Genomic DNA, 23401 nt, shown 5'->3' with positions numbered 1-23401 from the left:
ATTAAAAAAAAAAGATTGGAAGCATTAGGATTTAAATTTTAAATCTAAATGTCAGTTTTAGTGTTATATATATCATGATACAAATATTCTATATCAATGTCATATGTGTAGATGCTAAGATTCCATTGATAAGGAGCCAGTTTGATCCCCATGAATGCATCCATAATTAGAAGTACTCTATCATTGTTGTTGGGAATAATAAAAAGGACAAAAGAGGATAAATATAAAGAGCATTGCTCATGTCCACTTAAGCTTAATTCAAATAGTATGTAGTTAGTGAGATTTTGTTAGAGATTTTTTCCATTTGTAATGCCTTGGATCAAAAGGAAATTAAAAAAAAAAAAGTTACTAGAGAAAATTAGGATTTTTTTTACATTATTAAACTGAGATTACCCTCAAAGCATTAAAATTTGGAACCCTTCTGTTTGTCCCCTTTAATGTAGCAAAATTTCATTTATTCATTTTGTATTTATAAATAAATTGATTTGTCATAAATTTATGTCTCAAATTTATGTCAACTTTTTTTTTAATTTTGAAGTTAAAATCATTTTTTTTATTTTTTCCCTTTGTCACTTTTTATTTTTTCATTGAACCTTCAACCCCTTTCTCTAATAATAATAATGCGTGCATACATATATATATTTATATATATATATATATTTTATTGTGTTGATTTGAAAATTAATGAAAGGAATCATAGGATAGTTAATTATCAATTTTTAAACTTCAAAAGATGATTTTATTTGGCCTCTAATCACAAAGATTTTTTTTTTAATATAATTTAACATTTTGTAATTTTAAAAAATAAATCAAAGAAAGAGGTTTGGCAATCATACAAATTAAGGTACATGAATGATGGTTTGTCCTCCACAAAAATAACATTGAATATTTTTATGTCCATGCTAACATTGATCACAATGGCATTGAATATTTGATTATCCCATACGCATTGACATCATGTCACAAATGGAAGTACGGTCCAAATTATATAACCTTTGATACTTGGAATTTATTCTTTATAAATCAACCGCGTTTGATCCACCATTAACTTCTCAAAATTTCATTGCACCATACCATGACAACAATACAACTTTAAAATAATAATAATAATAATAATAATAACAATAAATAAAATAATGTTTGGTTTTTGGTAGGTTTGATTCATCGATATAGTAAATATTTTTTTTATAAAGAAAGTTATAATACGATGATAAAAAATTATAAATATTAAAATTTAAATTTTAAATTTACATAATATTATTTTTTAAAAATAATTATATAAATTTATTGAGTTAAATTTTGGATTTTTTGTAATAGTTATTCCAATATATAAAATCCTAGACTCTATGCATATATAAAAGTGATTATTATTATATTAAATTAACTCAATTGATTTATACAAAGTAATATCTAATAATTTTAAATTTTAATGTTTACAATTTTTTTTTTTTAATTTTCTAACTGCATTTGAACTCTAGATTAATCGAGGAGGAAATTATTTTTGTGAACACAAAAAGCTTGTCCGAAACAGGACAAGGCAGAGTTATGCGGGCATCCAGACGACGTAGCGGACTTATTGTCCTTGATACCTTGTTTGTATTATGAGACAAGTTCAAAGTTTCCCTGCATTCAATAAACTAACTGCCATCTTCATAGGAAAATTGTCTGAGAAACGACCCAGAAAAGATGGCAATCCAAGGACCCACATTCATTTAATATACACATTTTTCGCTTCATAGTCAATTACAAATTTTGTTTTTATTTCAAAGATTTTGTACTTCTTTGATTTCCTACACAATCTTTTGAATGTAACCATGGATGTTTAGCTTTGAGTTTTGGTTTGTTTGCCTCGTATCTTCCTTCGCCTGTAAGAAAAATATAAAAATCGTTTTAGAATTTGAAACTTGCTTTTCAATATGGATATATTTTTTTTCTGGGATTCTTTGATATTTAAAAGTTATTTTGAACATCGATTAATTCAAAATTAAGTCAGATCAAATTTTATAAGAAGAATAAATTCTTAAATTTATTATTTTTATTCATAAAATTTGAAATCGAAATTTTATTTAAAAAAAATTGAATTCATTATCACATAAACCAAGACATCGATAATATAAATTTTTGTTTTAAGAAATTAGAGATATTTTCGAAATCTTAAATTTTAAATCTTAAAATTTTTAATACTTTGCATATATACCAATAAATAAATAATCACTAAATGATAATCGATGCTAATTTAACATGTAAATCTAAATAACCTAACTCCTATTTATTAGAGAAAAAAATGAAAGCCCCTCACAAAATTTTATAGAGATTCAACGTTAAATATTATTAAAATTCATAAAATTTGAAATCGAAATCTTATTTAAAAAAAATTGAATTCATTATCACATAAATCAAGACATCAATAATATAAATTTTTGTTTTAAAAAATTAGAAATATTTTTGAAATCTTAAATTTTAAATCTTAAAATTTTTAGTACTTTGCATATATACCAATAAATAAACAATCACTAAATGATAATAGATGCCAATTTAACATGCAAATCTAAATAACCTAACTCCTATTTATTAGAGAGAAAAATGAAAGCCCCTTACAAAATTTTATATAGATTCAACATCAAATATTATTAGAATTTATAAAAAAAAAAAAAAAGAGAAAAAGTTGAGATTCGTATTTGAATATTAAAATATTATATAATGGTCAAATAAAATGTCTATAGAAAAAAAATAATTTTATTCCATGTTACAATCAATAAGCACTTGCATATTTATAGCATACCACTTGTGGTAGCATATTATTAATTATCAAAATGTTATGTACGTCTCTAAAAAAAAAATGTTATTCCTCGGTTTTTTTCTCAGCTAAGTTATGTATCATTATTAAAATCCCTTATTTTTTAAATATATAATTGGATTAAAATAAAATAAAAAAACGAATTTTCTCTTATACTTAATTTAGGATACTAAAAGAAAGAAAATTTCTCCCTTTACTATATTGGGTATTAGAGTCGATTGGGCTCTAATTGGCCATCGTGATGTCAACTGTGCTAGATCCGACCCTTATAGATGCTAATTGGTTCTTAAGCAACCGACAAGAAGAGTGGGAGAAGAACAAAGGAAAACAATAAAAAAGAAAAAAATATATATAATTTTTTTTTAAGTAATTCGTAGGTTTTTTTTATTACAACTAAAACTTTCATTATTACACTCAAAGAAAACCATTACAAAAAACATTATTTATATTTTAATAAACCACCAGCCGTTGATTTATTGCCATTTTATTACGGTCAATGGTTCAACTCTTTTCCTTTGATTTCAATTTATTTAAATTTTTACTCTTATTTTTAAGTAAAAAAAAAAACGATTATGTCAAACTTTTCTTTTCTTTGAATCTATCCCTTAGGAATGATGCATTCCCTTTGTCAAAATGTTGAATATAATAATAATAATAATAATAATAATAATAATAATAATAAGTTCCGTTTTGATAATGACAATATATGTCATTATTTATTTTGACTCTCCAAATATTTATGACTTAAAATAACTGATTTTATTTTTCTTTCAAGAAAAATTTAAATAAAATTTGTTTGGTGAATTTTGTAAATTTTTTTTATTATAAATGATTAAATAAAAATAAAAATTAAAAAATTAAAAGATTTTATTATATAAATTATGTGTGTAAATTTTAAATAAAATTTTATATATTTTTTAAATAGATATTTTAAATAAAAATATTAATAAAAATATTATCATTGAATAAATATCAATTACATTTAAATTATAAATAATATTTTTAATTTTTTATATTATTAATTTTTACATTAAATTTTATCGATTTATCGATTTAAGTTTTTATTTAAATTTTTATTAAATCTTTTTTTAAAATTTTACAAATTTTACCTACAAATTTTCATGTAAATTTTGTCCCTTTCCTATCTCTTTGTCTCTGTCTCTCTCACTAACACTGTTAACTTGATTCCAAAGTTCCGTCTATATTAAGCTTTCTGTCTTCTCTTCATTTCTTTCAAAGAATTTGATAAAAAAATGGCGGTTTCTGGGTCTTTGGTTAGACCAAACCAATGCCCTGCTCCATTTCTCAAACCTGCAAGGCCAAAGCTTGGTTGCAAAAAACATGTTAGTAAATCTAATGCTGAGTTTTCATTACCATAATAATTGCCATATTCTGTCTGATCTTTTTTTTTTTTTTCATTTAACACATGATGTTATCTCATTAATGTTTAATTTGCTTTGTGTTTAAAAAGATTCTGGTTTTGGTATTTATGATGTGGGGTTTTTCTTTTTTATATTAATGTCTTATGGATGGTGCAAAATGGTGGTTGCTTCTTGTTTTCAGTTGTGTCTGAAACTGAAAGCCTCTGCTGGAAACTTGGAAGATGATCAGGACTGCAAAATGAGCATAAGGAAAGAAAATGATGGCTGGAAGATTGACTTCTCCGGGAAGAAACCGGCTACGCCATTGTTGGACACCATCAATTACCCTGTTCATATGAAGAATTTATCAACAAGGGTAAAACTACAGGATCATCATGGGATTCTCTGTCTCTCTGTTAATGGGATTCTTCATCTCTTCTCTTACGATTGGCCAGCTGGTTCCGCTTAGTTGTTTTTTGTTTGTTTCTTGTAGGAACTTGAACAACTGGCAGCAGAGATTAGAGCTGATATTGTGCACACAGTAGCAGAGACCGGTGGGCATCTTAGCTCAAGCTTGGGAGTAGTGGAACTGACAATAGCTCTGCACCATGTGTTCGACACACCTGAAGATAAAATTATATGGGATGTTGGCCACCAGGTGAGAGAGTCGAGCCAACTTGTTTTCAGATCGAAGTTTACAAATAGCATATTTAAATGCCTCTTAAAATAAATAGAAGATGGTCCTGAAAACAACAAAATTGCAGGCATACCCTCATAAAATTCTGACAGGAAGAAGGTCGAGGATGCGCACCATGAGAAAAACTTCAGGGCTTGCTGGGTTTCCTAGAAGGGATGAGAGTGTTTACGATGCTTTTGGTGCTGGACACAGTTCTACAAGCATATCAGCTGGACTTGGTATTTGGTTCTCACTGTAAAAACCCTTTCATTCCATAAGCTTCTTGTAAAATGTTAAAAAGTTTAAGATATATAACTGAGAACTTTAGAATATAACTAACATTCAATTAAATCAATTAAAAAAAAAAAATGTAGGCATGGCAGTGGCAAGAGACCTTCTGAAGAAGAAGAACAATGTCGTTTCAGTGATTGGAGATGGAGCCATGACTGCAGGACTTGCATACGAGGCCATGAATAATGCAGGATTCCTTGATTCTAACCTAATTGTCATATTGAACGACAACAAACAAGTATCTCTGCCAACTGCAACACTAGATGGTCCTGCACCCCCCGTTGGAGCTCTCAGCAGGGCTTTAACAAAGATTCAAGCAAGTACCAATTTCCGCAAACTTCGTGAAACAGCGAAAGTAAACCTCTAAGCTTTCTTTCTTTCCTGTCCTGTGTCCCAATTGTTCATCTCCTTTCTTTGTATAAACAGAAATCTGACTGGGAATACTACTACTTGTGTTTAAGGGCCTCACTAAGCAATTTGGCGGACACGCACATGAAATTGCAGCAAAGGTAGATGAGTATGCAAGAGGAATGATCAGTGCTTCTGGCTCCACTCTCTTTGAGGAACTAGGGCTATATTACATTGGTCCTGTTGATGGACACAGTATTGAAGATTTAGTAACTATGTTTAAGAAAGTGAAAGCCATGCCTGCCCCGGGGCCAGTCCTAATCCACATCGTCACAGAGAAAGGAAAGGACTATCCGCCAGCTGAGGCAGCTGCTGATAAAATGCATGGTAAGATTGCAACTCTTAATCCATTGCGATGTTATGACTTTTCAAAATGATCATTATTATTCTATCTGCTCTCAGGTGTTGTAAAATTTGACACAAAAACAGGCAAGCAATTTAAATCCAAATCCTCTACACTGTCATATACACAGTACTTTGCTGAATCGCTCGTCAAAGAAGCCGAGGCTGATGACAAGATTGTAGCCATCCATGCAGCTATGGGTGGGGGAACAGGTCTCAATTTTTTTCAAAAAAGGTTCCCAGACCGCTGCTTTGACGTGGGGATTGCTGAGCAACATGCAGTTACCTTTGCAGCTGGTTTAGCCACTGAGGGTCTCAAGCCATTCTGTGCCATCTATTCATCTTTCTTGCAACGAGGATATGATCAGGTGTGCTCACAACAATGGACATGCTACATTGGATATGATCATATTTCCTTCTAAAATTATTCTCTCATTTCTCACTTTTTCCAGATTGGCGCTTTTGTTGGAAAATTTTATTCCAATGGCAGGTGGTGCATGATGTAGATCTTCAAAAATTACCTGTCCGCTTTGCCATGGATCGGGCTGGTTTGGTTGGAGCAGATGGACCTACCCACTGCGGGGCATTTGATATCACATACATGGCTTGCTTGCCCAATATGGTGGTAATGGCTCCATCCGATGAGGCTGAACTTATGCATATGGTTGCAACGGCAGCAGCCATCGATGACAGACCCAGCTGCTTCAGGTTCCCCAGGGGAAATGGTACTGGAGTAGCTCTTCCACCTAATTACAAAGGATCTCCTCTTGAGGTTGATAATCAATTTTTTGATATCCAAACCGATCAGGACAGAGCAGATGAACTGATAAGTTTTTTCTTCTTTAATGGTTGATCAGATTGGGAGAGGAAGAATTATTACGGAGGGCAATAGAGTAGCTCTTTTGGGATATGGTTCTATAGTTCAACAATGCATTGAAGCAGCGCACATGCTCAGATCTCTAGACATTTATGTAACAGTAGCTGATGCAAGATTTTGCAAGCCTCTAGATAGAGATCTCATCAAGCAATTAGCAAATGAGCATGAGATTCTTATTACTGTAGAAGAGGGTTCTATTGGAGGTTTTGGCTCACATGTATCACATTTCTTGAGTTTGACGGGTATTTTGGATGGATCCCTCAAGGTATATATTCTCCCTTTTTTTTTTTTCTTTTTCTAAATATCAATTTCTAGCTTCTTTTTTAAAAAATTTACCTTTTTTCACTCTCGGTTTTGTTTCTTGTGTATCTAATTAATTTTAGAGCTCTTTGCAGTTGAGAGCAATGGTGCTTCCTGATAGATACATTGATCATGGATCACCCCAAGATCAGATAGAAGAAGCAGGGCTTTCCTCAAGCCATATATCTGCGACAGTCCTATCTATGCTAGGAAGACCAAAAGAAGCCCTGCAATTCAACTAAGCACAAACAAAACATCAGAATCTAGCACTGGGAATAATTGAAAAAAAAATCGATGAGAAGTCATCAAGGAAATTAAATACGATGGAAAACTCACCAAGGGTCCAAACCAACATTAGGTCTGGTTTCCGCTTTCAAGGCTTAGGGAAAATTGTACAAATCTAAACGTAAAGATTTGTATATGGGTTGTTGATATAGAAGGTCATAAATGAACTAGTCAAACCACAGTTCTATTTTTGTATATTCTTTGGTTGTATTATAATGAACATCACATAAAAGAAAGAGTTTCACAGTAGATGAAGATGACAATCCTCTACGCACCCCCCAAAGAGGGGGACAGTTATTTGTTATGTTACTCTGTTTGTTATGTCAATAGATAGACAGCAGCTTTTGTGTCACTGGTTTTGGTCTGTTGGTCCATTTAAAAGAAACAATCAGTTTAGTTGATCAGTCCCTCTATAACTGGATAATGTGCCCCGGCTGAACCTAGAAGGAAGGATAGATATCATTTATAAATTATGATTCACTGATAATCTCCACAAGGACAGAATCCATCTTTAAAATGATGAATCCTTTTGCATCTCCGGCAATTATTTCTCTTCGAACAACCTTGAGGACCATTTATCCACGAGTGACAATCCCCAAAAACTATAAAGTTATTAAAAATCCTGATGCTAGCTCCTGTTACAAGTCTTCCATAAAGCAAAAGCAATGGCAATTTTTTCACTGTGATAATACAGAGATCTTTCCTTCTTATCCTCATGTATATCCTGTAACACAAGTTTTGTATCAGGAAAATAACCAAATATTCTTATCTTCTCAATCAATTCCTCTAATGTTTCAAATATCTCCATAGAGTTTGGATAGGACCAATCCCCTGGCTCCATTTACCTTTTGAAACGTAAAGATTTCACAGCAAAAATGAGTCCTCTCATCCGCCGGAGCAACCTCAAACATTCTGCTTTTAATCCTCTCTGCCATCACTATCTCTCCATGAAACCTACAGGCATTGAAAAGGATCGTCCATAATACCACTTCTGGACTACTGAACAGCTTCATCCAAGTTTCCGCTTCTTCAAGTCTACCAGAACGTCCCAACAAATCAACCATGCAAGTGTAATGATCTGTGGATAATTCAACATAATTATTGTATTTTATGGAGGAAAAGATATCACAGCCTTCTTCAACCAACCCTGCATTCTTGCATGCCAAGAGAATGCTCACATATGTTATATCATTTCGCTTAAGTCCCAGTTTTTGCATCTTGTTGAACAAATTTAGAGCTTCATGCCCAAGACCATTCAAGGCATAACAATAAATCATTGAGTTCATAGACACTGCATCAACTTCAATTAAGGAGTCAAAAACCAACCTACCCATGTCTGGACTTCCACATTTTCCATACAAGTCAATAAGTTCTGCTCCAGAATATACATCTCTATCCAATCCAAATTTGGGACCATGGAATGTATTTGTTTCCCTTATTCTAGCATTGCAAAGCTTGAGCACCCAGGAAGAATGCTAGATAATGTAAAGGAATTTGGACTAACTGAACCTTGAATTATTTTCCGAAATTTCGATAGAGCCATTTTTTCTCTTCCATTTTGTACAAGAGCTGCTATTAAAGATGTCCAAATCACCTGGTTTGGACTATGCAACCGTTTAAATATCTTTAAAGAATCATCAACCATACCACATTTAGATTACATGGTAAAAGGTGGAGTTTGTGATGCAACATCAGATTCAAACCCAATTTTAATGATAAGGTCATGAATCAACTTATCATTACATAAATCCTCCAAATTCCCACACGAAATCAATATACTTGCAAATGTATACTCATTAGCCTTGATTCCCTCCTTGATCATAGTCTTAAATGCCTCTGAAGCTTCAGCATCTTCTCCCTGCTGAGAACAACCAACATCGCACCACGTCTTTCCACAACTCTATTCAAAACCATCTTGGCATCCCTCGTGTTAAATTTCACATATATATCAACAAAAGCACTACTAACAAAAGCATTCAAAGAACCCCATCCTAAAACCACTGACTATCCATGAGCTCTCCTGCCCTCTTATTCAAGACCTAGCTCAGAGAACGCCTTGAAAGCACTCGAAAATGTGTAATAATCAGGAAAAACTCCATCAAAACCATCTTTTGATAAACTCTTAAGTGCCTCTTTACTCCTTTTATGACTAATACAAGAAGCAATAAGAGAATTCCAAATAACAATACGTCTTTCCGGCATTTCATGGAATAGTTTTCGAGCGACAAAAATGCTACCCCATTTAAAGTAACCTTCAATGAGTTTATCACCCAAACGTAGGAATGGAAAACCTTAAATGATCATATGGGCTAGAGTTACTCCTATGTGGGCTAGAGTTTTCTTTTTTATGCATCGTCGAATGAGAGCAAAACAGAAAATTGAAGCTCTTTTGAGGGCTTTAGTGCCAGAGAAGTTTTGGGCAATGCAGGAATGGGAATGAAGGTAGCGGATTTGGTTCTGTTTTGGCACGGTTGCTTTGAGGATTGTCATGATATTCAAAAGTTCGGTGAAGCCAACTGCTACATTTTGGAAACTCTTTACCATTATTTTCTCTTTCCAAAGGCTTGTAAATGACAGGTGACAACTTTGTCCATGTTCATAAATCATGGTAATGAACAATGGATTTTATTGACGATCTCAATTCTTCATCAAAAAGTTATAATTCTTGCAGACAATGCGTTAAAATGAAGTACACCATACTTACCGATCAAACAAGGAATAGATGAAAGTTGCAGCCTAGAGATTCCAAACGCTGAATTTAAACCAGCTACGCTAAACAAGAATTCAAAATGACCGACTTTAATGACGATGCAAGTAATATAACATAACGCCGAACATTTACAATTCTATAATTGAAATTTTCAAGACTGTAATCTATCGTGTCATTTCCATAAGAAAAAGAATAACTAGACCACCTCCCTAGTAGAAAAACAACTCCACGTGAATATAATTTGATCTTTGTTTTCAATTTATTTGCTAAGTTATTAATAATTTACCAATTTCGTATTAACAGTCACTCCTATAACCTGTTGTCATTTTTCTGCGTGGATTCTACATGTGGAACTATGATAGCTCTGCCATGAGTAATTCTTCCTTGGCCTGGACGGATTGCAAAAGGTGAGATCAACTATCTGGTGATGGTGATAGATGGTTGGGTTTGATGAAGGCTTGAAGCAAGCTTTGTGCTACTAGGGTTTGATCTGGAGTCCCTGATATAAAAACTGTCCCCTCACTTTCACCAGGACAAGGATCCTGAACTTCAACTTTTGCACCTGAAATCTGATTTTGCAGTACCACATAGATGCAGATAATTCAGGAAACAGTTGGACTATAATACAGCATGCTCAGAGGCCAGTGTTTTTTCTAGTGTAAATAATAATTACCTCTTTGAGACGAGCAAGGTTGCAGCCATTTTTGCCGTAAATAGAGCCAAAAACATCTTCAGGAACTATAATCTCTACACTTGTATTTTTCACAATAACAGATCTTTTACCACTGCATAAATGAGAAACTGAAAATCGGATTAAATTTTGTAATATATATTTTGCAACAAAGGTACTTCTGCTCGTACTCAATCACTCAACAGGTGAGGATAAGTCAGATAGTATGGAACATGATGGTAACTACCAAGAAACCATATAATGGCAAAAAGGCACTATTTATTGGAGTCTTAAATCAAAATGCCCTTTAGTTGGGTAAGGATTAACACATGTGAAAGGAATCGAGTTCCCTATAATCAAAGGGTGTGATGAACCCACCTCCAACAACAGGTAAGCAGCCATGGCCTACTGTCTCAACATTACTCATTGCAACAGCTATCATAAAACCAACATGATGAATGTACTTCAATTACCAAAATTTTGATTTTCCATAACCATAAAGATATAAAAATAAAACACTTTCCTTAACTGTGAAAATTGGTAGCAAGGAAAGCAAAAACAGCTTTGGCACTGTTTTCATGTAATACTGACCTTTCAAGTTCTACACCCCCTTTACTGTCTGCATTGGCCAGGCCATGTCCTCTGCTCACAGTCTGCAATCACGGCCAGCCCAAAACACTTAGGTACTTTGACACAATTAATGTCCATGGAATACCAAGGCAATGGAAGCAACAAATAAAACTGCACAAGAATAAATAAACAAATGTCTTTCACCTCTAGTAGCTGAGATTTTGACGGACAGCCTACACTGTCAGAGAGTCCAATTTTACCCATTGCTCTTGTTAAAGCATTCTCTTGATCAGAATCAAGAGACGTATCTAAACATTGAAGCAAACCAGAAAAAGTATTCTCACTCCCTCCCTTGTAAGGGCTCCTTCCTCCCATTTCATTAAGCACTTCATGTGGATGTAGATAATCCAGTGACCTCTCAAGGTCTAAACTCCCTCCAAAGGTAGTTGAGCATCGCTCAACACCTTGGATGCCAACCGTATGCCCATTTCCTGCAGTCTGCAAGTAAACCCACCAAGCATTGAGATCCTTGTACACATTCCTATAAAATTAGTAAAAGTAATATTTCAAGAGGAAAAAGAAACAAAATGCAAAAGAGCTTCCACCTGTTGTGGCTGCAGCTTTACTGGCAGAGAACCAGAAGTATTCTCTGAGTGCCCGGGGTGCATTCTTTGAGCTAAATTAGATCCTTGATCATTATCCAATGTCAACCTCGTTGGTTGGTGCACTTGAGGTGGACCTATCTCCCTTACTTCTCCACAGCAGTTCCTCACTCTAATTTCATTCAGCACTTCGGAAGGCAACAGATTATCCCTTAGTCTACTAGTTACTTGAAAGATAGCATTCTGCACACTTTTATAGTCACCAGTAATCTGCAAAGATAAAAGTAAAATAACAACGAAACCTCCTTCAAGATGAACTTGATAATCAGGGTGGCACCCAAAAGTTCATCACTTACTGAAGTAACAAACAGAAACTGAAACTTATTCAAAAGCCTGAAAAAGCCCAGGCAGCAAGGAATCACCTGTCATGACAACTGAAAAGATAGAGTGCTGCAGTATTCAGGATGAAACCCACTATTTTGAAGCATCCTCAAGAAATTGACAATCTTGAGTCAAAACACAAACGAAAATTTCCATGATTGTAAAAGTCAATTTGTCAAATGAAGATTTGCTATCGATATCGATCAACCAAAAAGATGGAAGGAGTGAGGACTTGTATTGCAAACCAAAAGGGGGGGATTGCACATGGAGCTAAGAAAGAGTCTTGTTATATTTTAAAAATCATGTCTCCAACTGAAAATGTTAATTATACTATAATAATGCAATTTGCATCATCAATAAAATTGAATCACATTATCTAAGCATCTACTTATGTTTGACTCGAACAATAAGGGGAACTCTGTGGTCCTTACCGCATTGCAACTAACTTAAACAGTGATATTGCTAAAAAAATTCATATTTGCACCTGTACTACATTCTCTGGAGAATGGTCCAGTGAGAGCTCCTCATCCAATATTTGTACATCAGCACAATTGACTTCTACAATCTCAGAAAGTACCCTGCCTCCTTTGTCCTTCAAGCAGCTGACTAGGTCTGATGCGACTAGAAGCCTAACAGTCACAACAGTACCCTTACTCAGGCCTGACGGAAGTCCTTTTAAAATGTCAGCCTCAACAGATCTTGCAAATACAAGAACAACAGCATTTTGTGCAGGAGAATACCATGATTCAAGGTTCTACAGTAAACAAAACCCCTTTTTTAAGTAAGAAGGTATGCACAGTCAATGCTTTTGTGTATGCCCACATGTTGCAAGCAGGAAAAAAAGGAAAGAGGAGCGAAAGATTGAACAAGAAACAGTGTAGAGCATCAGTAAAAACAACTGGCATTAGTAAAACCTCCACAATCAGCTTTGAGACTAACCTCCAATGCAGAAATGGTGACAACACGCTCGCCATACTTGATTATTGGAGGCGCAAATATTATAGAAGCACCTGTTTGATTTTGCAAAGATCTGACTATGGCCCCCCTCTTACCAATTATGGCCCCGGCAGCACCATTGGAACAGAGCATTCTAAAGACAACTTCTTGTGTACCATTTGAATCCAGTTTGGAATCGCAGTCAGCATCCAAAGATGGAAGGTGGGCATTTGAAGCACCAATTGAAGAATTTGCAGGCATAGGTGGCAACAGCGAACTAAGGTTTGGAAAAAATTCTTCGTGTGCATCAGGGGAGGTCCCACGTGAAGGTTGCTCAGTAGGTGTACTCATAGGTTTTGGTTCTCTGTCCAAGGACGGGCAAGCTTGAAGACAGCCAGATACAGCAACCAGCGCTTTCTTGACAGCTAAAGTGCCACCAGTTATCTGCCATATTACAAAAACAATCAAACAAACAAATTATAGAGATATTACCCATATCCAAGACCATTTGTTATGCTAGTCTTTCTCTACCAAATTATCAATTTGATTCTTAAATTCTTCATTCAATTGCCTCTCCAATTCCACGAAACAAAGGAAGTACCAAAACAATTAAGCACAACATTTTTCAAATTCAGACAGCATAAAGACCATTACATAAGCTTCCACCAGCAATTTAACATCAATATCTTATTTCTTTTGCGTCTTTTTTTTAATTTTATTTGGTACATAAGGAAGCTCATTAGACTGCAAGATACCAAAAAAAAGTAGAACCTTTCAACTTCACACATATTATTGTTATTGTTATTATTATTTGATTTTCTTTTACTTTCTCGAGAACCAAACAAACACAACAATAACCCCTAACCTGAATTAACTGGTCGTTTTTTCTTCCGCATAGCGGCGGCGGCAAAATCCTAATTTTAGCTCCACTCTCCGTCCTCATTCTCACAATATTCTTCCCTCCTTTCCCCACAACGGCACCAATCAGTGTCGTATCAGCCAGTAGACCACAGAAAGCTTCTTCTTCCTCCCCATCACACGCGTTTCCCCACTCCCTCTCCGCTTCCACTTCCCACACGCGCTCGAAAACCTTAATCATTGCTTCCTGAGCACACGACACGTGACATTCTCCTCCCTCACCCAAACTAAACCGTCTCTCGATCGATCCGGATCCGACTATCAATATAACCCTGTGAGCCGACCCGCGCACCGATTCTTCGCAGTGGATCCGAGAGGAAGTCTCGCGGCGAAGTTGAGAAACAACGGCGCCGGAGTTCCCGATGACTCCGCCGATGGATGATACGTGGCAGATAATACGAAATGACACCTGGCCGGGTAAGGGAAAGATCATTGGCGGCGGGCCTTGGCGTCCCTTCCGATAGCTATAGGGGTTTTGCATTTTTTTCTTTTTCTCTTTTTTTTTCCCTGGCGTACAGGTTACTGGGTTGGGACTTTCGGAGGGTGAGTCACTGAGTTGCGATTGAGAATATGGGAAACCTGGTGTACGGAACAAGGGAATTAGGGGGAGGAGTGTTCCGCTGCGGTAATAAAGGAAAGCTAGCAGCAATAGCTTTGTAGTGCATTTTTTAAGGAAAAACTTCATATTTTTAACTTCCAAATTTCGCTTTAAAAGTCTGTTTGGTTGGATTGAAGTATTTATAAGAAATACTGTTCAATTTTTAAAAATTGAAAATATAATATAAAAATGTTGTAAAATATTTAAAATTATTTTTATATATTTAATAACTAAAAAATAAAATAATCAAAATTTTAATTAAATCCAATTTTTTATGTGAAAGAAATAAAAAAATAAAAAATATTTTTATTAATTAAATGCTGTAGCTGCTGCCCTCTTTTGCCTTCTTAGTTTTTCTTCTTCTTTCCATTAATGGATCCTCCACAATCACCACCGTCCGAACCTTACGAAGAGAAATCCGACGGCCATTATCAATACAGGTGAGACCTTCCATTCCCTCTGCTTCCTCACAAAACCCTTCTCCTCATTCCCTTCATCTCTTCCCGTAGACCCTGACTCACCCGATAATGGCCTCCTTTTGCTCCTCCATTCCATCCTATCCAAACCCAATTGGCGAAAACACCCTTCCCTCCCAACTAATACCTTCCATATCCCCTTTCCATGTCCATTCCCCATTTTCTCTCAACCCTTATCTCCTTCCCCAAACTGCCCTCGATTTCTCCTATTGGATCTCCCAAAAACCCAACTTCAAACACTCCATTTTTTCCTATTCTGCCCTTTTAAACATCCTTGTCACTAACAAAATCTTCGGCCCAGCTGAGAAAATCCGCCTTGCCATGATCAAATCCTCCTCTTCAATCGACGAAACCCGGTTCATTTTAGAATTACTAAAAGAAATGAATAAAAACAACGAACTTGATTCCAATTTTAGGCTTTCTGTTAGATCCTATAATTTTTTGTTGATGTCATTATCGAAATTCTTGATGATTGATGATATGTTAAACGATAAGGTTTCGCCGAATATTTTTACTTGGAATACCATGGTTAATATTATTGTAAGATTGGGAATGTGGTTGAGGCTCAACTATATGTTAGTAAGATTGTGCAGGCGGGATTGAGTCCTGATACGTTTACTTTTACTTCGTTGATATTGGGTCGTTGTAGGAATAAGAATGTAGACAGCGCCTTTAAGGTTTTTAGAGTGATGCCGGATAAGGGTTGTTGCAGAAATGAGGTTTCGTATACTAATCTTATTCATGGTCTATGTGAGGCTGGACATGTGGATGAGGCTATTAAGTTGTTTGAGACGATGGGGAGGACTTTTGTTATCCTATGGTTCGTACATACACGGTGATTATTTGGGTTTGGGGTTTGTGTGAAGTAGGGAGGAAGTCAGAAGGAATGAATTTGTTTGAGGAAATGTCACAGAAAGGGTGTGAGCCAAATGCCCATACTTATACGGTAATCATTGATAGCTTATGTAAGGTTAATGAAACAAGAAAAATGTTAGATAGGATGTTAGAGAAAGGGCTGGTTCCAAGTGTGGTCACCTACAATGCTTTGATTGATGGATATTGCAAGCAAGGATCAATGGAGGCATCAATGGAGGCTGCACTAGAAATTTTGTGTATGATGGAATGTAATAATTGTTGTCCAAATGATCGAACATATAATGAATTGATAGCTGGGTTTTGTAAGAAGAATGTTCAAAAGGCAATGACATTTCTTGATAAGATGCTTGAACTTAAGTTGGTACCGAGTGTGGTCACATATAATTCATTAATTCATGGGCAATGGGGCAATTAGATAGTGCCTTTAGGTTGCTTGATATGATGAGGGAGAATGGTTTGGTTCCTGACCAATGGACTTACAGTGTTCTTATAGACTCTCTTTGTAAAGTTGATAGGATAGAGGAAGCTCGTATTCTCTTTGACTCTCTCAAGGATAAAAGCTTAAAAGCTAATGAAGTTATATATACTGCTTTGATCGATGGATACTGTAAGGTTGGGAAAGTGGAAGATGCTCGTTCTTTGCTTGATAGAATGCTTAATGAGGGCTGCTTGCCAAACTCATGCACTTACAATGCCCTTATAGATGGGTTGTGCAACATGAAAAACGTGAAGGAAGCATTGTTGATGGTGAAAAAGATGGTGGGGATGGGTGTGAATCCAACTGTACATACCTATACAATTCTCATTGAACAGATGCTTAAAGAAGGTGACTTTGATCATGCTCATAGGACTCTTGACCAACTAATTTTCTCAGGGTGTCAACCTGATGTATTTACCTATACTGCTTTTATTCATGCATATTGTGGCGTAGGGAGACTGAAAGAAGCAGAGGATCTGATGATAAGGATGAAGAAGGAATTTTTCCAGATTCTCTGACATACACATTACTTCTAGATGCATATGGATGCTTGGGATTAATGGATTCTGCATTTGATGTTCTCAAGCGTATGTTTGATGCTGGCTGTGAGCCTTCTCATCATACATATTCTTTTTTAATCAAGCATCTGTCAAAGAAACAAGGGACAAGGGATGACAGCCCTGCAATGAATTTGGTTTCAAATGCCATGCTGGTTAATCATGTTGATGTGTGGAAGACAATAGAATTTGTCACTGCTTTAGAGTTGTTTGAGAAAATGCATCAACATGGTTGTGTACCCAACATTAACACTTACAGCAAGCTTATTATAGGACTTTGCAAAGTGGGCCGCTTTGTAGTAGCACAGAGGTTATTTGATCATATGAGAGAACAAGGAATATCTCCTGGTGAAGATGTCTACAACTCTCTTCTTAGTTGTTGCTGTGAGTTGGGAATGTATGATGATGCTATGATAGTGGCGAATCTAATGATAAATTCTGGCCAGTTACCATATCTGGATTCCTGCAGAGAACTGGTTTGTGGACCATATGATCAAGGGACTAAGGAGAAGGTTGACATACTTTTCGGTAACTTGCTTCGATGTGGTTATAATAGTGATGAAGTAGCTTGGAAGATTCTTATTGATGGCTTACTGAAAAAGGGGCTTGCTGATAGATGTTCTGAACTCCTAAGCATCATGGAAAAAATGGGCTGCCAGCTCCACCCCAGTACATATTCAATGTTAATTGAAGGAATTGAAGGAACCTAGATTATTGATTCTTGGTATTGTTTCCTTTAGATTCTTGCCTTGTTATTGAAAAGGAGGCCATTGCATTGCTTCACAGGTAACTAGATAATATCTTTAATGTTCTTTCCCCTTTCTCGTTTTATTTCGCAAAGCTGATGGCAACAATTGTCTCCTTTAATTCCCGACCTGCAAAAATTCTCGCCTGCCCACGAGAGCTACCAAGCGCTTTGTGCAATCGAATCAGTTTGAAAATTCAATCATCAAACTGAACCTAGCACCATTAGTGCTCACTAATAAAACCTTGGTTTTATTTTATTTATTAAAAAAAAAGAAAAAAAAAAAAAAAAAAAAGACCTTGATTTTATTATCTAGATTAGAGGTTTCTAACTGGCGGATCATGTCTTAACGTGTGAAAGGTTTGAGAATGTACCGTTGCAGCTGTTAATTAAATTAACTCACATTTGTGTCCAGGTAATTATTGACTAGTATTTGATTCGAAAGTACCAAATCAAAAAACATCTTAGCCAAATTAAAACAGATTAATGGTAATTGGTTTTCAAACATCTGTGCCATAACTTTTTTTTTTTTGGTTCCAACAACTATTTTCTTAGTCGAAAACTACGAAAGAAAAAAAAAAACGCTATCTCTTTTTATGAAATTACAAGATAAAACATGAAAACAATTAAGTGTATTATTTTAGTGTTATATATTAATGCAAGTAGCTTCTTCTTTTTTCGAAAAATGAAAATCGAAATTTCATTAATAGAAATCGTTGCCAATACAATCAGAGATGATAGTTCAGTGGTTACAGTCAGTGTAAGCCCAAAATCGGCTTATTGGGCCTCATTCAAAGAAACTAAAACAATTAGGGATTCTAAAAAAACGCGCCAGGTAGGGGTCGAACCTACGACCTTCTGCTTAGGAAACAGACGCTCTATCCACTGAGCTACAAGCGCGGGTTACGCTTCCTTTCACTAACAATTTATTCTTCTAAAAATTTTTTATTTTATTATATTTTATTCTGTATGTAAGTTAGGGTTTTTCATGAATTCTACCATGAAGAACCAATCTTAATTACTACAATAATAAATCAATATTAAAACAAATACAGACACCACTTAATCATAGTAAACAGGACACAGTGGCAAGGATTTTGACATATTCTATACATAATACACATTTTTATTTATAAATTATTCAACTATTTTTATATCTCACTCTGTTAAGAGAAGTCCATGCAGCTAAAAACGTCACAAGTTATACTTTTGTTTTAGGCCTATTTTTATAAATCAAACAATGATAAGGTAGGTAAGGAGGGCTTGTCTTGATGGTCCTTGAGTTACTTTAGCCATCATGACTTGATCAATAATACACAAAAGGAGCTAGCCACTTGACTTGGCCAGAGAATTTTGCAATTCAAAAAAGAAGGATTCATTGAGAACCAAGAGATTATTTTCAACAAGGTCATTTAAAGAATTAGGTTAGTTTGGTTCATTTAATGGGTACAGTTCATAAATGGACCTTTTATAGGGAAGGTGAGAGGAAGAGGATAGTAAAGTGAGGAGAGCTTAATTTTCCAACAAGTTTCGAGTTTCAAGGTCAAGGTCAAGGTCACTTCAATGTCAGGGTCACTTGAACTGCAATCCTCTCCCCATCCTCATGCTGGGAAACTATCTACTTAGAGAAAAGCCTACAAACAATTTAATTGCTTCACTCTCAAAGTTTGTGGGAGATGTAGCCTAATGTCAAAATCCCTAATTAGGAGAAAAAAAAAAGGCCAAGAAACCTTATATCCTTTCATCTTTTAGCTGACAAATCTTGTTGTGTTACCTTTATGTATATCTTCTCCAAAGACTTACTTTTCTATGTTATGTTCTTCGAACTCAAACAAAGAATTCTTGCGATGATCACAGCCTACAAGGAAAGGGAAAGGGAAAAGAAAAAGTCACCTTTACTCCAGGAATTTATAAAATAAAAGGGAAGAGTCAAGGTGGCAAGCAACCTATATTCAGGATTGTAGAACATTGAACATAGATTACTTGCTATTAATTTCAAGAATGTGATCGAATTCCATGTTCTTTGTAGATGAAATTGATGGAACAATGAACAAATTCTCTTGTATTGCTTCAGAATCACACTATATATCCAATAGGGAAAACAAAGTCATTGTCCCATAATAGCTTTTTGCTTTTTACAAGCTTTAACATGTGAGCAAGTTGCTTCTACTTGCTAGTTTTCATGGATCAATGAGATATCGTGTCAACTTCTTTTCCTAGCATCTCACACAACTTTACTGACCTTGCAATTATCAAAAATATAATTCCCATTACTTGCTTCCCTTTCTAGTTTTCTTCTTATTATTTTCCTTTTCTTTGTAGTTTATCATTGATCTCTCCTTGGGACTTTTCCAATTGAAAAAGGGCTTTTAAAAAATTTGCACTAAGAAACTTGTCATCTTGAGCATCAAACTCTTCAATCGTATTCTGAGAATTTAAAACATGTTAACCTCTGTTTATGGCGAAATCTTGTTATTTACTGCACTTTCTACATTCTCTAACTGATCTTACCCTAGCTTGTACTAATCAGAATGTAATTGCTAGAGTCACCTCTGACCACCCTTATATTTTATTCTTTGTTTTGCAAATTTCTTAGTTACATGAAATACGCAATATAAGTGGTTCTGGTTGCCCAACAAAACACTATAATGGAGCCAGTTTTGCACAACCATCCAGAAATGGATGTTGGTTTTGACCCCAATTTGTGAAACGGTTAGAGTTTCTTCTATTGAACAAGCTGATATTAACACAAATCTGCAGGGTAGGCCATTCCCTCTACTAAGATTTGTTGACCTCAGTTGAGCAGAACTTTTGCTTGGATGCCAGGTTATAAAAAATTTGCTACAGGAATAGAATTAATCCATGTCTCGGAACCATCCCTTGACAGTTGGATTGGTTCAATTAGCCCTTTTATTTAAAACACTTGCTCCACTTATCCATTGTTTGCTAAATGTTAGTAAACCAATTTCCCTTAATTTTTGGATGTTAATAACAAGATCAGACACTGATTTTCTGATCAATCAATCAGTTGGAACAAACAGATCCCTAGCATTGGTATCATCCCAATACCAATTTTTATCCCATCTCTCCTTTCAGAGTTGTTGTCCCACCTTGAACTTAAGCACCAAATACAAGCCAGAAGCTTTAACAATGAAATTTGTACCAAAAAACTACACAATCTTAAAAACTTAGTTTTATGAAAATTATCATGAAATCTTGATTGAACTCAATTATAATCACACAATTTCAACTGAAAACAAATTTTTTTCATGGTTTATTAAAAACAAAATATATTGTGATTAAATCAAATGTAAAAATTTGGTGATGTGCTACACTTTACAGGAAGGGACTGCTGCATCATCTGGGCCTGATAGTTTCTGATTTGGAGTCAAACAAAAGGATGAAGACTCACCTTGATTCTCGGTTTTGGAGTATCTGTCATTGTGGGTTTCTTTTGAGCTTTTTGAATAGTTTAAAGTTAAAAGAGAATTCAGTTAAACGCACTTTCTCTAACTGAAGTGACATTGGTGAGGTAGGTGAGGTTTGGGGTTTTCAGGATTTGGATTATGTTAAATTTCACCAAAGTCATATTAATGGGGTTTAGTTCACCAACTTACCTATGACTCTCCACTTAACCATTTTATCATGCTTTTGATAGTGACTCCCTTGGGTAATGGAAGATGACTCATGCAATCTCAATCTTAATCTCATCAATATGAATTTTTTTCATTCGAAGTTATTAAAAACTAAAATCGGATTATTAAAATTAAAAATTATTTTACATTATTTATGTCAATTCAAATGAAAAATACAAAGTGAAATTTGAAGAAAAAAAATCTAAATTTGAGTTAATCATATATAAACATGGTTCAATAATGCATTTCAAGTTTACGGGTAGTTTCAAAGGAGATTGCTTCTCTTCTTGAACATTTTTGTTCATTGATAAATATCTTCCTCATAAGCCGCAATCAATTGCCTCCATTTTATCATTAATTAGTCTAAAAAATTTGACCAAAATTTCATGAGACATCATGAATTATATGAATTATGTTTTACAAGAGAGTTTGAATTAGAAAAATCTTGGGTTTAATTGGATTGTAAATAGTAAGTTCGTTATGGTCAATTGAAAAACAGTTAGTAAGTGAAATTTAAAGTTCTCAAAGTTGGCATGATTGTGATGGATTCCTACTATGAGAGACAATGTTAGGCCATGTCTCACCAGCCCTTCTTACTAATTGCTCATGTTAAAAAACACAACACCCCAGATAAACAGGGTGATCCAATCATTCTGTTTCTGCCCTGCCCAAGTCTACACTTGTTTCAAATGGATCAGCTAAAGCCAACTGCCTGTCGCTTATTGGCAGTTTCATTTTTCCTCCAATTGGAAACGGAAACTTCGCTTGGTGGCGTTGGCAATGAAAGGGCAATCCAAATCCTTCATCAAGGTTTTACATCCATAATAATATCTATTGCACCCAAAAATGAGATCAAAAAAGAAACAAAAAATTATGATTGTAGATTGTTTCATGCTGCCATTAATTTTTTATTTTTTTATTACAAAAAAAAATACAGATAAATAAATTATTCAATCTTTTAAATATAAGATGTGTCGTATTTGATAATTTAAAAAATAATATTTATAAATTTTACATTCCAAATTATCCAAACAAAAAATTATCAAACTATGATTGTGAATTATGCATTTAAATTGATCCAAAATGAAATTACTAAATAATGACTATAAATTATATATTTAAGATGATCCAAATAAAATATTATCAGTTAAATTTAAATCTAAAAATAACAATTATAATTTGTATATTCGAGATAATCTAACAAAAAATTAATAATTCGACTTGAACACGATACCACTAACGTAATAAAAAATAATCTTATTAATTGAGCCAAATGATGATATCTTATCATTGCATGTGGAAATTATTCAATTAAAAATCTTTTGATGGTATTGAACATCTTTAAAATTTGGGAAAGGAGGGACCAAACATTCCATGTATTCTGAAACTCGAATTATTAAAAGGTGTCGAAATTTTATTTAATCATGTCGGATTGAAAAATAATAATAATAAGAGAATATGCATTACAATTGCAGACAAATCAATTATGGACCATTTTTCTCATATGGTAGTAGTGCTAGATAATATAGATGTTAATTCGTTCAAGGTACAATTTTTTTAATAATATTTCAAATGCAATGGTTGCTAATGAACAAGACATGGCATCTCCCTATCCCAAAAAAGTTGTTCATTTCAATTTTGAATAAATGGGTTAATTGTAATTTTAGAGTTAAGAAATAATTAAACCAGATTAGGTATGAGGTCAAATATCCCCAATTACTATAATATATTTTAGAAATATAAGAGAAATCAATTTGGACTAATTATTTCTTGATAATGTATTAAAGTAATTGCAAGTTGACATTAGTTAGCTAAATCCATGTGAATATCATAAGTCTCTTAAAACAAAAACATGCTTGTGTTTGATTCTTTTTTTCAATTAATAATAAGATAAAAGTTATATGTATTGAAA

General features: G+C 34.4%; 2 protein-coding genes, 1 non-coding gene and 2 pseudogenes across 5 annotated transcripts; 2 read left to right on the top strand and 3 right to left on the bottom strand.

Annotated features, from left to right (window-relative positions):
• Positions 1-3959: 3959 nt before the first annotated feature.
• On the top strand, positions 3960-7738 carry LOC111291861 (1-deoxy-D-xylulose-5-phosphate synthase 2, chloroplastic-like). Its single transcript, XM_022883962.2, has 10 exons — positions 3960-4140; positions 4361-4534; positions 4652-4816; positions 4923-5073; positions 5209-5480; positions 5587-5860; positions 5936-6243; positions 6366-6647; positions 6733-7017; positions 7148-7738. Exons 1-10 carry the CDS (start codon positions 4051-4053, stop codon positions 7292-7294), a joined length of 2148 nt encoding a protein of 715 aa, XP_022739697.2. The 5' UTR covers positions 3960-4050; the 3' UTR covers positions 7295-7738.
• Positions 7739-7820: 82 nt separating this feature from the next.
• On the bottom strand, positions 7821-9971 carry LOC111291862 (pentatricopeptide repeat-containing protein At5g65570-like; annotated as a pseudogene).
• Positions 9972-10109: 138 nt separating this feature from the next.
• LOC111291860 (KH domain-containing protein HEN4-like) lies at positions 10110-14834 on the bottom strand. Of its 3 annotated transcripts, none has more exons than XR_016345566.1 (8): positions 14072-14834; positions 13210-13650; positions 12755-13024; positions 11893-12159; positions 11492-11785; positions 11309-11370; positions 10721-10848; positions 10110-10616 (listed from the first exon to the last, which is right to left on the bottom strand). XR_016345566.1 is itself a non-coding variant. In XM_022883958.2 (8 exons), the coding sequence occupies exons 1-8, from the start codon at positions 14807-14809 to the stop codon at positions 10461-10463; spliced, it is 2340 nt and encodes a 779-aa protein (XP_022739693.2). In that variant the 5' UTR covers positions 14810-14834; the 3' UTR covers positions 10110-10460. The 3 variants fall into 3 exon arrangements, 2 of the variants coding, with proteins under 2 accessions (XP_022739693.2, XP_022739695.2); XM_022883958.2 differs by having other exon boundaries at positions 10721-10832; XM_022883960.2 differs by lacking the exons at positions 10110-10616; positions 10721-10848 and adding an exon at positions 10867-11152.
• A 220-nt stretch (positions 14835-15054) lies between these two features.
• LOC111293229 (uncharacterized) lies at positions 15055-18151 on the top strand (annotated as a pseudogene).
• A 530-nt stretch (positions 18152-18681) lies between these two features.
• On the bottom strand, positions 18682-18754 carry TRNAR-CCU (transfer RNA arginine (anticodon CCU)). Its single transcript has one exon. It is a non-coding gene; the product is annotated as a tRNA-Arg (tRNA).
• Positions 18755-23401: the final 4647 nt, after the last annotated feature.

The sequence above is a fragment of the Durio zibethinus genome, chromosome 10, assembly GCF_047325235.1.
Source record: "Durio zibethinus cultivar Kanyao isolate XHJ-2024 chromosome 10, ASM4732523v1, whole genome shotgun sequence".
Taxonomy (NCBI): domain Eukaryota; kingdom Viridiplantae; phylum Streptophyta; class Magnoliopsida; order Malvales; family Malvaceae; genus Durio; species Durio zibethinus.
Note: the sequence above shows the minus strand (reverse complement) of the source record. Positions and strands in the feature narration are given on the sequence as shown.